We start from the raw sequence: 13683 nt of genomic DNA, 5'->3' as shown, positions 1-13683 counted from the left end.
AACTTCTATAAATGAAATTCTCATATTTGGCATTTGAGAAATTATTTGTTCCTAGCAAAGTAAGTGTTAGGGCTGAAATTTTCAAGAAAGATTTCCAGGGGAGATTGGCTGAGACTGCATGTGCACAGTGAACTCTCTTGCTGCCTAATGGGGAGACCTCTTCGTATAGAAATAAATGTTACTTTTTTTCTCTTTTTCAAAACAACATAAAGGATACTTTTTAAATCATTTTATTGCCAATCTGACCAACGTTAAAAAGGGTCATTTGACAGAGAAACATGCTCAAGAAAGGCTCAATAATAAATGGAATTTAATAAATAACCTAAAATTGATAGACTTTTAAATATCCTTTCACTATTTCATTCTCAACTGGAGGAATTTATTATTATTATTAATCAAGGTCACTTTATTTTAAAAAACCTAGATAACCATACTAGATGCAATTTTAAGTTTATCAATATTTGGTCCCTTTCCCTACCCCCAATTGTAATAACTAAACTAAATGAAGAAATACATACATTCAAGTTTATCCTCAGGTCTTCCTCTTTCAAGGAGAGACAGGTAACAGACAATGTCCTTCAGATGGATCACTTCTGGGGAAGAAGTATTTGAAGGAGAAGTACGGGGAGGGGTGATGGCACCTTTATTCATTCTCAGACCTGAAAAAGAATTGGTTTTATCTTCTTAAAAATATCCAAAGCACTCTCAAACAAATAAACAACACCAGTGAAAAGAAAGAAATAGACAGTAAAGCATAGACCATGTAAAGAGCTATATACTTCTAGGCATGGGATAAGCAAAGTCTCTGGACTTTGCAGCGTCAGTATGTTTGGCAGCGTCAAACATACTCTCCTACTGTTGTAAACAATGGAGAATTTAGGGGGACTTAGGGACACAAGGACTGCTCTGTCCACACACTGGAGAGTGTCAGAGTCTGGATCCTATTGTCCAGAGTGAGTTGGTAGACAGATCTGAATGCCCCAGGAATCCCTTTCAATTCCACCTTTCTCTGCTTTAGGCGTGACAGCTATAAATCAGCTGGGAAGATACATAAAATTGGCCATAAAAAAGCTGAAGAAGCAATGTGAGTCTGTCATTAAATGATGCATATGTTGATAATCAGGAATCGTTTATTCATAAAAACATGTATTTGTGTCAAATATCTGCCAATACCATGAACGAGACATCTTTTTGGCCATCAAGGAATTTGCCCATGAGTAAGAGAGAAAGGCAACATAAACAAAAATCTGGATAACGTGACAGATATTTAATTAGAGAGGTAAAAATATATGGCTGCATTTTAATTTCTGAAATCCATTCACTCTACCTATTCCAAGACAAGGGTAGAGAACTTTAATACCTGTTTACAACAGTTGATGATTGCAGATTATCTGGTCGATGACAATCAAACTGAAATGTGTTCGCACTAGATGGCTAGTTCCCTCTTACAGAGAAGCCTCTGAAACCAGATTTATGTATGTGAAAAGACCTGAAGGTAAACCCCAAATATCCTTTGAGGTACATTTAACAACATAAGAGGTGTTTGAGTGAGATAGCTAATAAACTGAATGGGATTCCAGGAGTTACTGGAATCCCAACCAAATACAGTCCTACATGCCCATCATTCCTTAGTGTACCTCTGCCTGATCACAACTCTTGCTCTATTCTATTTTCTTTGATGTATAACTGTGGCTGAATATCTGTCATCTCCCCCAACTATCTCAAGACAGCCAGCATATAATTTAATGCATTACAAAAGTCATAAATTAGTTTATCATTTACAATGCTACTAGTAATAAAATTTACCGTTTATTGAATGGCTAATATGTGGGAGGAACCATGCCATGGGCTTTAACGTGTATCATTTAACATAATTCTCACATTAACTTGTGAGGTAAACTGTATACTCCCATTTTACAGATGAGAAATAGGCTTTAGTGATTAATTTCTATGAGTTTCATAGTTAGCAAGTCCATCTTCTTTATTCTACACTAATGGTTTATAGACTATTGTCAGTTCAAGGCCAATAGTAAGAAAACATAGAAAAACAATTAATACCTTAATCCAGCATGATCCTTTCACACACACACACACACACACACACACACGTACATTAGGTTTCATAACTGCCTCAGTATATTCTGTCAACCTATTCTCTTCTGTTTCGTTTCATTCTTAAAATTGTCAAAGACCCGCTAAACTGAATTCATTATTCACTAATGCGTCCCTACACACAGTCTGAAAAATATTGCTTAATATACTCCCTTCGTCTTCTTTACCAAATTATTACTTATTTCAAAAACACCTCTATGCATCACATTAATTCTTTGTCTGTTTATAGTTATTGAATATATATATATAAAATTATTTTTCTTCTCAATAGAATGTCACCGACTAATATTAACTAATATAGTTATTTTTACAAGCAGAGAATTGAAGACTATCCTGGGCTTAAAAAAAAACCTGACTAATTCTAACTGACCAAATAAAGCTTAGCCATCTGTAGGAATAAGCAGTTCCAACTTATGATAAAAGACATCTTCGTGCTGACCCTTGACGTGACCATAGCTTCCAGCCCTGGAGAACAGAGCACTTGAATTATGGTGGAATAAACCATGACCTAACTCATCCTGCCTGATGAGCTAATCCTCTCTTCTATGCTTCCCCCTATGGTACTAAAATGATTTAATCAGCTCGATTTAAATCTTTTATACGAAACTGAGAACAAAAAAAGAAAGTATGAAAAGAATACGGTGTGACACTCATTTGAAAGAATGTTAAATGTATTATACATTTTCACTTATTTAGAACACTTTATGATCATTTGTTTATACTTATAAAACTAAGGTGTATGGTCTTACATTATCATCTTTCATAATACTGAATATAAACAGTTGAAGAATGTGAAGACCACATGATTTTCTGTTTGCCTTTCCTGTACATAATATATATATATATAGATATTGAACATGAGCATATACATGTAATTTATATTTAGCCTCAGTCTTTTTGAAGAAACAGTACTGTACTAAAATTTGTTTTGTTTGACAAAATGAGTAAATATTTCTCATTTGCTGTTCATGACATGTTGTGAACTAAATTCTGTATTATATATTTGTGTCATAATTCTATATTTAAAAAATATTTAAAGTTTACCAAAAGAAAAATTATGGGGATATATGACAACACACATTGAAGAACTATTTAACTCTTTGTCAACTTCGATTACAGCCAAATTTGAGAGGCAAAACATACACTTTTTGCAATGAATTGTAGGGTGTATTAAAGAAAAAGATGCAATGTCAAAGACCTTTTCCACAATTACTGAATTATAACAAGAAAAACCATAGAGCTGGACTTTACTAAATCTTGGGTGTTAAATTAATGAAAATACTCAACAGTTCTGTTCCTGCTCCATTCCCTCCCCAAGATCAGCCCACTTTCTCTTTTTTGGTGAAATGTTTCTTCTTCTTTTCATTTAACTTTCTGAAAACAGACCTTGAGCCTCAATCTGTCTACAAATTTGTATCCCACTCTACCATTGGTAATTTTTTCCATTTCCTAAATCTGGCTGGAGGTCTTCTCACTACTTATGTCCTCTAGGACAGTTCATTGCCCTGAAATCAAGTTCTTTTCCTTTTAGGCAGATTATGCTAATGATTGTCCAGAATACACAGGGAACAATGTAAATAGAAAACAAGAATTTGCAAGCCTAGGTTCTTGACTATAGCCCCTCAGGAAGAAGGTAAATGGACTACTAAATAATTCTCTTTAGCAGCAATAGCCTCCAATGAAGAGGCTCAGAATTCTACTTCCCATTAACAAAGGCCATTTTAATGCATCCAAACATTAGTGAAACTCTCTTTAAAGTAAGAGCTGAACAAGAATTTAAGCAAAACAAAAGGTGTTTCTTTGCCCACAAGTGGCCAGTACTTAGCTCTGCAGCTCACGCTATTGATTGACACCCAGTTTGCAGACTCTCTCTGTGTTAGTTTATGCTTCCTTAAATAGTTCCTCACAAAAGTGCACAAACACACTATTTATGTCCACGTACTCACATCTATACATGTATACATCTATATTACAGTGTATAATAATGTAGTAAGGTGAAAAATAAACATTATATTTAGAATGTATTAGTTTTATTAGGAAAAATTATCTTGTACTTTGAGAGCAATTTTCTGTTTTTATGATTTTAGCATATGTATATACACTGAAATATATATTTATATATACATTTATATATAAATATTCTCTTCAAAGTTTTAACTACAAAAATAGTTAGCATTAGTCAAATTGAACATTGCCTACTATTATTATATGCTGTCATAATATTCTTCAAGCACATGATTTTCATTTTCCTCCATTTCTGGAAACAATAACCTAAAAAGTTTTGCTCTTATAGATACTTTTAATTCCAGTCACAAGGTTCAATTATTAGCAAATAAGTCTGGGGTACATGTTCAATTACTGCCTCTGCTCCAGTTTTATTTTCAAATACTTGCATTTCAGATAATGAAAACAGTACCGTTATCTCCAGTTTCCCTTCATTATTAAAATGAAATATTCAAAACTAATAACATGAATTACATTTCTAAACTTCTAAGGCAATAAAGCACTCTGGCAATTTGGCTTTCCCATTTTTTTTAATACTAGTTCAATTTGCACAAATTTATCAGGTTTATGAAGCGATTTGTCACATAATATAATTCTACTTCCCACATCCATATTAACAGTCACAATGAGTAGCATAGACAACCAAGAGTAAAACAGTTGTTTAGTATTATTATACATTTCATAATTGTTAAAGTTACCCTTCCAACTATGTTTGTCTTAGGATAGTGCTATCATTATTTTTTTTTAACGTTTATACAGACTGACAACAAAATAGGATGGCCTGGGTTGCAAATCAACAAGTAATGTAAAAGAGACTACGATTCTTCATAAAGTCAGAACAGGCAGTAGGATACAGTTACTGCTGTGAGATAAAGGTCAGCAAAGTCCCTCTAACAACATACTTTGAGTTTCTTGTTTGAACACTGGCAAAAACCCCAAATAAGCAATCATAAAGAACAGGATTTGAAATGCAGGTCTTTAGGGGTGATGTTCTAGAGCCACCACTGTGAAGGGGCAATAATAATAACATTTCTGGCTGTGTGCCAACACTTAAATACAGTGGTCTTATTTGACCCTACAAATCTATTTTAGAGACAAGAGAGTGAAAAGCCAGAGTAAAGTAAACTGCTGATGGTCACATAACTATCCGGGAAGTCAAGAGCTAAAAACAAATCATCTAATTCCAAACCTTAGGTTCTTTGCAAAAGCAGTTAAAACAAGACCTGTCCATACCAGACCTTTTCAATAGAGTATTCCGCACTAATAGAAATATGTATGTGTGTGTGTGTGTGTGTGTGTGTATACACACACACACACTATATTGAACAGTATATATATGTGTGCGTATATATACTGTTCAATATAGTAGTATTAACCACACATGACTCTTAAGCATGTGAAAGGAGGCTGGCGTGAATGAAAAACTAAATTTGTTTTGTTGAATTGTTAACTAATTTAAATTTAAATTAGGACTGACAAAATGGCCTAGGCTTTGTTAATCTCCCCTGGCAACCACACCAAAGCTATGAAGGAAACGTGGAGCAAACAGCAAGCAGAGTCACCGGGGATCTAAATGACCAGAAGCCCTACAACTCGAGAAAGAAATCTACCTGCAACAGTAGAAGGTAGGAGGGGGCAGAGACCCGAGGCTGCCCCATTAGAGTGACTGAGTGGGACAAAGGGTATGGCAGTGGCAGTCAGTGGCAGGTGGCAAGGGCAGATGCCTTTCAAAGGGGCTGTGTCCCCAAGCAGACTTTCTTGGAGTGCTTTGAGCACCAACTCCAAGCCAGCTGCTAAACTTGGTCTGTGGCTGAACCTTCTCAGGACTGTGCCACTGAACAGCTACTACACAAAGCCATTCTAATAAGACCAGAAAACTTAGAAGCTTTACTTAGTACATAGAAACAGACATGGAAAGGCAGCCAAAATGCGAAGACAAAGAAACAGAAATCATGAGAGAACAGAACAGAGATCCAGGAATAATGGAGTCAAGCAATTTAACAGAAGCAGAGTTCAAAACGCTGATTATAAAGATGCTCAATGAGCTTTCGGGAAGTGTAGATGAATTCAGTGAGAACTTTAACAAAGAGATTAAAAAAACACAAAACTGGAAATGGAAATTATAAAAGTCAGAAATGAAGAACACGTTATCTGAGATGAAGAGTCTATTAGTTGGAATAAACAGAGTGGATAAAGAAGAGGGTCGCGTCTATGGCCATGCTACCTTGAACAAGCCCAATCCCGTCTGATCTCGGGAGCTAAGCAGGGTCAGGCCTGGTTAGTACTTGGATGGGAGACCACCTAGGAAGAACAGGTGCTGTAGGCATAAAAAATAAGGGATTGTAAACTGACAAGGTCCTTGCAATCTGTGAGGTCAAGGGTTGCCTCGCCTAAAAAAAAATTTAAAGAAAAAAAAAAAAAAGATCGAACTGCCGACATAGAGGATGGGAAAGCTAAGGACATTCAATAAGACTGTAAAGAAAAAAGAAGCCAAGACTATAATAGTAACTTAAGGAGCCTATAGGACACTATTAAATGTAAAAATATCAGTGTCATAGGGGTACCTGAAGGAAAAAAAGACATCGAAGAGCTATTTGAAGAAATAATGACAGAAAACTTCCCTCATCTGGTAAAGGAAATAGACCTATAACCCAAGGAAGCTCAGAGTCCTAAGAAAGAGGAACCCAAAGAAGCCCACACCAAGATACAACATAATTGAAATGCCAAAGCTTAAATACAAAGAGGGGATCTTAAAAGCAGCAAGAGAAAAGCGGTTAGTTACCTACAAGGGAGCACCCATAAGACTGGCAGCTGATTTCTCAAAAGAAACTTTGCAGGACAGAGAAGGGCTTGGCATAAAATATTCAAAGTGAGGAAAACCCAGGATCTACAACCAAGAATACTTTATTCATCAAAGCTATCATTTAGAGTCAAAGGACAAATTAAGAACTTCCCAGATAGAAATAAGCTAAGGGAATTTATCAACACTGAGCCAGTATTACAGGAAATGTTGGAGGGACTTCTTTAAGAAGAAAAAACATGTATCAAAAACATGAACAAAAATGGTAATAACTACATTCCTATCAACAAGTACCTCAAATGGAAAATAATTAGGTGCTCCAACAAAAAGATAAGGTAGCTGAATGGATAAGAAAACAAGACCCCTCCATATGTTGCCTACAAGAGGCTCAATTCAGATTAAAACACACACACAGACTAAAAGGAAGGGGATGGAAAAAATATATTGCCTTGATGGATCTAGAGGGTATTGCCATGAATGGAGTTAGTCAGCTAGAGAAATACAAATATTACACGATTTCATATACAAGTGGAATCTAAAGAACAAAATAAACAACAATAACAAAAAAAGAAACTCTCAGATAGAGAATATTTTGAGGGTTACTAGATAGGAGTGGGGTTGGGAGTGATGGTGAAAAAGGGCAAAGGGATTGTACAAATGGATAGTTACGAAATAGTCATGGAGACATAAAGTGTAGCATAAGGAAAATAGTCAACGATGTTGTAATAAATATATAGGGTACTAGATTTAGTGGGGTGATCACTTTGTGAGTTACATAGATCTCTAATCACTATGCTGTACAACTGAAACTAATATATTATTGTATGCCAACTATAATTGAAAAAAACTCATTGAATTATATGACATAGATGTGAGCAACTATTTGTCTATTATATTTCAATACAGCCGAAAAAGTTACATTGGGCTATAGAGGACAATGCAGGCAACATGCTGTCTGTAGGTAGAGAATTGAAAGCTGATTGAATTACTCTCAGTTCCTTGAATATATCTAAATATGAGAATAAAAACACCACATATTAGATGAGGACATAATACCAAAATTTCTATTTTTGTCACATTATAAAGAAATCCCAATAGTACTCTTTAAATTTTACTGTACTCTTTTAAAATGTATGACATTTTACGGGGGTGGGGGACACATTTAATTTGACCATTATCCTATATCTGCAAACTAAAACTCTGGAAAATTACCTGTTTAATGAATAATGGTAATAGCTGGAATTCGTTAAGCAGAAGCACCTAATACATCATTCTTTTGAGCCCCACAATACCCAGTAAGATAGATGCACTTATCTCCATCTTACGTTCTGCCAAACAGAGACAAAGACTAGCAGTATAGCCACAATTCAAAAGGCAGTCTGAACCGGGATTTCATGCTTTAAGGATAATTTGTGGGGCTAGGGAGAGAAAAATAAATCAGAGGAATTTATCTTCTGCTTCTCCATAAATGACCTTTTGTGTTATGAGTCGGGTTTTCAAGACCCTTAAGAGTGCATGCATTGATTATTTCATAAACCTTTGGAAGGAAATTATAAATCCTAGCCACGTCTGAGGGCTCTCAATGTTCATCTTCCATTCAGACCATTTCTTGGGCCATCCATTATGATACATGTTTGTGAGAAGCATGTGTCCATGAGTGTTTGCCTGCATAAACATACACATACGCATATACATATTTACCAGATTTTACCAGCGTTTTCTTATAGGGATGTAAATTATGAATGACTTTTCTTTTTGCTCATCTGTATTTTTCCAATAGCTATACAAATAGCATGCACCTTTATAAACATAAAACCGAATAAATATCAAGGACCTTTAACATTAGTCATATAAAACCAGGTTCTAGGCTTGGGGATAAAGTATTAAAGAGAGCAGTTGAAAAGTCTCATTTTTATACAGCGATCATTCTAGTGGAGTGCAGCAAATGCTCAATACCACTGTATATTTCCTGGGTATTACTAGGCATTTTAAGGGCATATCACAAATTAAATAATGTTATAATTACTTTGGGACTCTGTAAGGTATTGAATAACATATATACTATATTTTCCTTTATTAGTATCTCAAAAACTGTAAAAAATATTTGTGAACATGACGGTGCAATGATCTTAACACTATTATTTGTAATATGCAATTATTAAGATATAATTTAAACTCTAAAAACTCCTTATCCAGGGTGAATAAATCTAAGAGTAAATATAGAAAATTTGAACACCAAAATTTTATTTAGAATATTCAGAAAGAAAAAGAAACCTGTATAATCAAGTCCAACATATTCAAAGCCATTTAATAATTAAAGGAGAAAATTATAAGGGAACTTTTCCATTATGACAGTAATTTTATTATGAATTGGTACTTGAAGTTGTGGGGCTTTCTCCGGTTTCAGTGAAGAGTTTTTAGGGTTTCACAATAGAAGATTTAGTGGAGTAAAATAATTTGTGCATTATTACTACTACTAATTAGAAGTGTGAATTTGATACTACAAAGTCATAAGAAAGGTAATGGTTGATATAAATAAATGCAAGTTGATCAATAGATAGAAATTTTTTCATCTTTATTTCTAGAGCATTTGTAAGGAAGTATGTAAGCTGCACAGACTATAGAGAATCATTATTATCAACAATAAAAGTGCATCAACATTAATAAATGTACAAATATATTTTAAATGCCTACTACGTGTCAAAAATTTTCCTATCTCATAGTCACGTAAGCTTGGCACTCTGTTGAGTTTGTGTTTTTCAGAAATTTGTCTGCCCTTTTTTAGCATTGTGGAAACTAAAGTAGCTTATTAGAAACAAAAGAACGATAAAGGTACCTACAGTAAAAAAGTACACATACACACACGCACACGCACACACACACACACACACACACACACACACACGTACACACACACATTTTTAATATCCTCAAGACGGTCCTGATAAGAGTAACAGTTTCTTCTCAGCACAATTAATGAAGTGTCTCTTTTGGCAAGAACATTCAGTAAAGTCATTTGGCAAAATAATGTTTTCCCAAAGGCTCAAGTACCTCATTTTCATTGTGCAGTTTTCTATTCTTAATTTGATTAAGTTCTTTATGGACAAAAAGGAATTATTTCTCCTTTTCTACCTAAAAGAAGTACTTGTGACTCTCTAGTTGTACAGAAAACATGAACATGGCTACATTTCACTAATGATATTATAGTTTATCAGCACAAATCAGTTAACCATTGCTACATCTGATGGACAATGAATGAGAGGGGACCAAAAAAAGGTACATGAACTTTTTTAGAGTTGCTATTTTTCTCAATCCTACATATTTTCTGGACTCCTTTATACCTTTAGTCTCAATCTGCTTCACGATTGCCTCCACACCACTGGCAGTGTGATCATCTTCTGGCTAAAAATCCTATAATGGCTTTCCAATTTCTTCCGGATAAAATTCAAAACTTAGCATCCCAGACAAAACTCTTTACCATATGGCCTTGGCTACCTTTCTTGCCTCTTCTCCAGCCATCCTTCTCCAGTCATTTGATCTACCTTGGCCCAATTTAGCCAGGGCACAGACCCAGATCTCTCAGTGTTCACAGTAACTCTACCTTCCTCCAACCTCCTAAGGCCACTGGGACTCTGATCCTGCCAGGGCTACACCCCCAACCCCCCCAACCCCCTCGCCCAGGCTATGTCCAGTACTTCTAAGGTTATGACTACCATCTGCTCTAAGACCATCAAATATAATCATCTCATAACTCTTATCACAGTTTCTGTCAGTCATGAGAAGCCCAGGACTCCTAGTTATCTTCAGCTTAAACCCATGCTTTCTATATGATTCATTTTTGCCAGTAGCACTAATACCATCTGACATGCTAAACATTTTTACTTATTTAACAGTCTTTCTCTCCCTACTAGAATGTAATTAACTATGGGGTGGGAAGAGTTCCAATTTGCTCACTGACATATCCCCAGAGATTTTAATAGTATGTGGCACACCAGAAGTGATTGATAAATATTTTTAAATGAGTAAATACTGAATGTCTTACAAATCATTAACTATCCTTTGATGAGACATGTTGTTTATATTTGAATAGAAATGTAAATGTTGTTTTCTCTACTTCGAATTCCCTTTGGTTCCTTTCCCAACCTCTATTTAATCTGGATAATTTCGATTTATGGTTAAAATCTTAGTCACGTGATCCTGATAAATACATCACAGCATTTATTTTATTGTAATATATCCGATCACCTAATTGTCTATCTTTTGCTTGGCTCTAAAGGATCCACAGCTTTCCTGTAGAATGCCTGACACACAATGTGTTTTTAAAAATGGATTGTTGGAAGCATGAATCAATGAATTAATAAAATGAATAATTAAATGGTAAAACTGGTCAATTCACTACATGCTCTGATGTAAAGGGTGCTAGGAAAATCTCTTTCTGCTCTGTAAAGCAACTAATAAAAAGTAATAACTGAAACTAATACATTATTGTATGTAACTATAATTTTAAAAAGTAAAAATATAAAAATTAAAGAAAAAGAATGACAAAAATCTTACACCAATTCATGGATAATAATGGACATTTATTATTACAGAATCGATATTTTGGACATTGCAGAGCCCAACAGGAATATATAGTATTGGTGTCTGAGCCAGTAATAAATCATAGTATATTCTCTTTTAATTACTATATTTTTAGATAAAGTAACAGTTACTAATAACTGCTATTAATTTCTACCTTATACAAAAAGAAAGATAATTTGGCTAAAGGTAATTAATTCCCAGAGTTTGTGCTGAGTTGGCACCTGAGAGTTGGGGAGGGGCAAGGTGGAACTAGCTATTCTACAAGAGGCAGATGGTGTGACTTTTACAAGGGATCCAGGGCTTGCTTCCCAGTTGCACACTCTAGTATCCCATCATACTGATCATTGCATTCCTGGCATTCATCATAGCATATGCTAATGACTTAGGGTAAAGCATTAGCTGAGGCTGAAGTAGTTGGGTTTTGTTAAAAGGGAAAAGGAAAGATCATTCAGAAAAGTACAGAGTTCTAAGTAAGCAGAGCATTTTTAAGTCACAGCCAACAGTTGGATAGGAAAAGCATCAGGGGTACATGGGTTAAGGAGACAGAATTTTGGACTATAGGCAGACTCTATAAACTACAAGGCATTGGGCTTAATTCTGTGGAACTCAGATTTTATCATCTTCTTCATGGCCCTGCCCAGGACCTGTGGTCTCATTAAGGGGATTTCAGAAGGGGTACCTCAAAAAGAGGGGGAAAGGCAGAGCGACTAGGACTCCTGTACTCATATCTCCCCTGCACCCCTTCCCTTCACCAAAGAAATTCTGCTTTAATTGGTTTTAAATAAAAGTTTAAAAAACATTCCACGAGATGACAGTAAAGTCCCGAAACTTGGAAACCCTGGAGTAATATATTTAATATAATTAAGCTTCTGTGTGAGAAATAACATTTTGGAGATGGGAAGTCAGGGCCCATTGGGAGCCATGCTAATTGATGGTCTATAATACAAACAATGAATGATGAATCAAACTGACACTGGCAGAATGTGAGAAGTTATCATGAATAATAGAAAGCATTTTGTAATTAGCGAAACATGAGGCACTGTAGAACAGGAAGAATCCAAAAATTTTAGAATTGGAAAATTAATAGATACTTGGGTTCCATTCACCAAGAGAGGAGATAGGAATAGAAGCAGGTTTGGGTAGAATATAATTATTTGACTTTTAGACACATCTAATTTTACTCCTTATGAAGGAGTCCAGATGAAGATCTCCATCAAGAATATAGCTAATATTCTGTGAGATGAAGTAAATGTTCTGGATTGTACAGGGAATAATTGAGGCATTTTTGTATGATGTGAAAAAATGTCATCTGTTAAGAAAGAAGGAAGACGTGAATAACCTAAAAAAGCTTTTAGAAGTTTAACTCGATTGATTTAGCTAAAAATATCAAAAATAAATACATTTTATAATAGATTTTTTTTAAACTGAAGAGGTGTTAAAGCCATGTTAATACTAGGTGTTAGGAACTTGTAGTGGCAACAGTCTGCATATTTATGAAATTTCTCCCTGGTTATGCTCAGTGTTCAAGTTATAGGAACTGAAATACGAGATCACAATATAGATTCATCATTAAGAGTTTATAAGCCACTTGCAGAAAAACGAAGTTTCTAAATGTATGAACAATTCTGAAGAGAGTAGTTCAAGTGATAGATTTTAGGGGTAAAGGTAGGATAAGAAGTTGGTCATTGGGCTAGCAGAGATAGGTGAGAAATTAAGAAACTGACATTTACAATAAATAAGAAGAGATTATGAGAAAGATGGTACATTAGGAATATCTTTAAATATTAAAAGTCCAACATAGGAACAGTAGAAGTAATCACCTTATACTTAAATAGGTGATAAGACACACTTACATTGCAACAAAATGTTCCAAAAAATAAATCATCCACTACACAAAATGCCAGATGGATCATTAGGTATTACAAGCTCAACAAAATACATCTACACACACAACCTTTATACTCATTTATAATTATTTAAAATTTTTATTCTATAAAAACTATTTTTTTACTCTTACTATATCTCCTATACTTGATTATCATTCATTAACAAGAAGAGTTTTTTTTTTTCATTATTAGTTTTACTTTTTATTGAGAAGGCTTTATTATTCAGTTGATATATAGAGTCAAGAATAGCTACCATATTCCCAATAAGATTATGGAAGTGAAATATGGTGAACTGTAAAA

General features: G+C 34.7%; 1 protein-coding gene and 1 pseudogene across 1 annotated transcript in view; one reads left to right on the top strand and one right to left on the bottom strand.

Annotated features, from left to right (window-relative positions):
- Positions 1 to 13683, bottom strand: part of DGKB (diacylglycerol kinase beta) — a 551422-nt gene that overhangs the window by 450273 nt on the left and 87466 nt on the right. Inside the window, exon 5 of the mRNA XM_023532508.1 lies at positions 519 to 659. Coding sequence (XP_023388276.1) covers positions 519 to 659 — 141 coding nt within the window. The remainder of the gene's footprint in view (positions 1 to 518; positions 660 to 13683) is intronic.
- On the top strand, positions 6324 to 6442 carry LOC111743217 (annotated as a pseudogene).

The sequence above is a fragment of the Pteropus vampyrus genome, unplaced genomic scaffold (assembly GCF_000151845.1).
Source record: "Pteropus vampyrus isolate Shadow unplaced genomic scaffold, Pvam_2.0 Scaffold4, whole genome shotgun sequence".
Taxonomy (NCBI): domain Eukaryota; kingdom Metazoa; phylum Chordata; class Mammalia; order Chiroptera; family Pteropodidae; genus Pteropus; species Pteropus vampyrus.
Note: the sequence above shows the minus strand (reverse complement) of the source record. Positions and strands in the feature narration are given on the sequence as shown.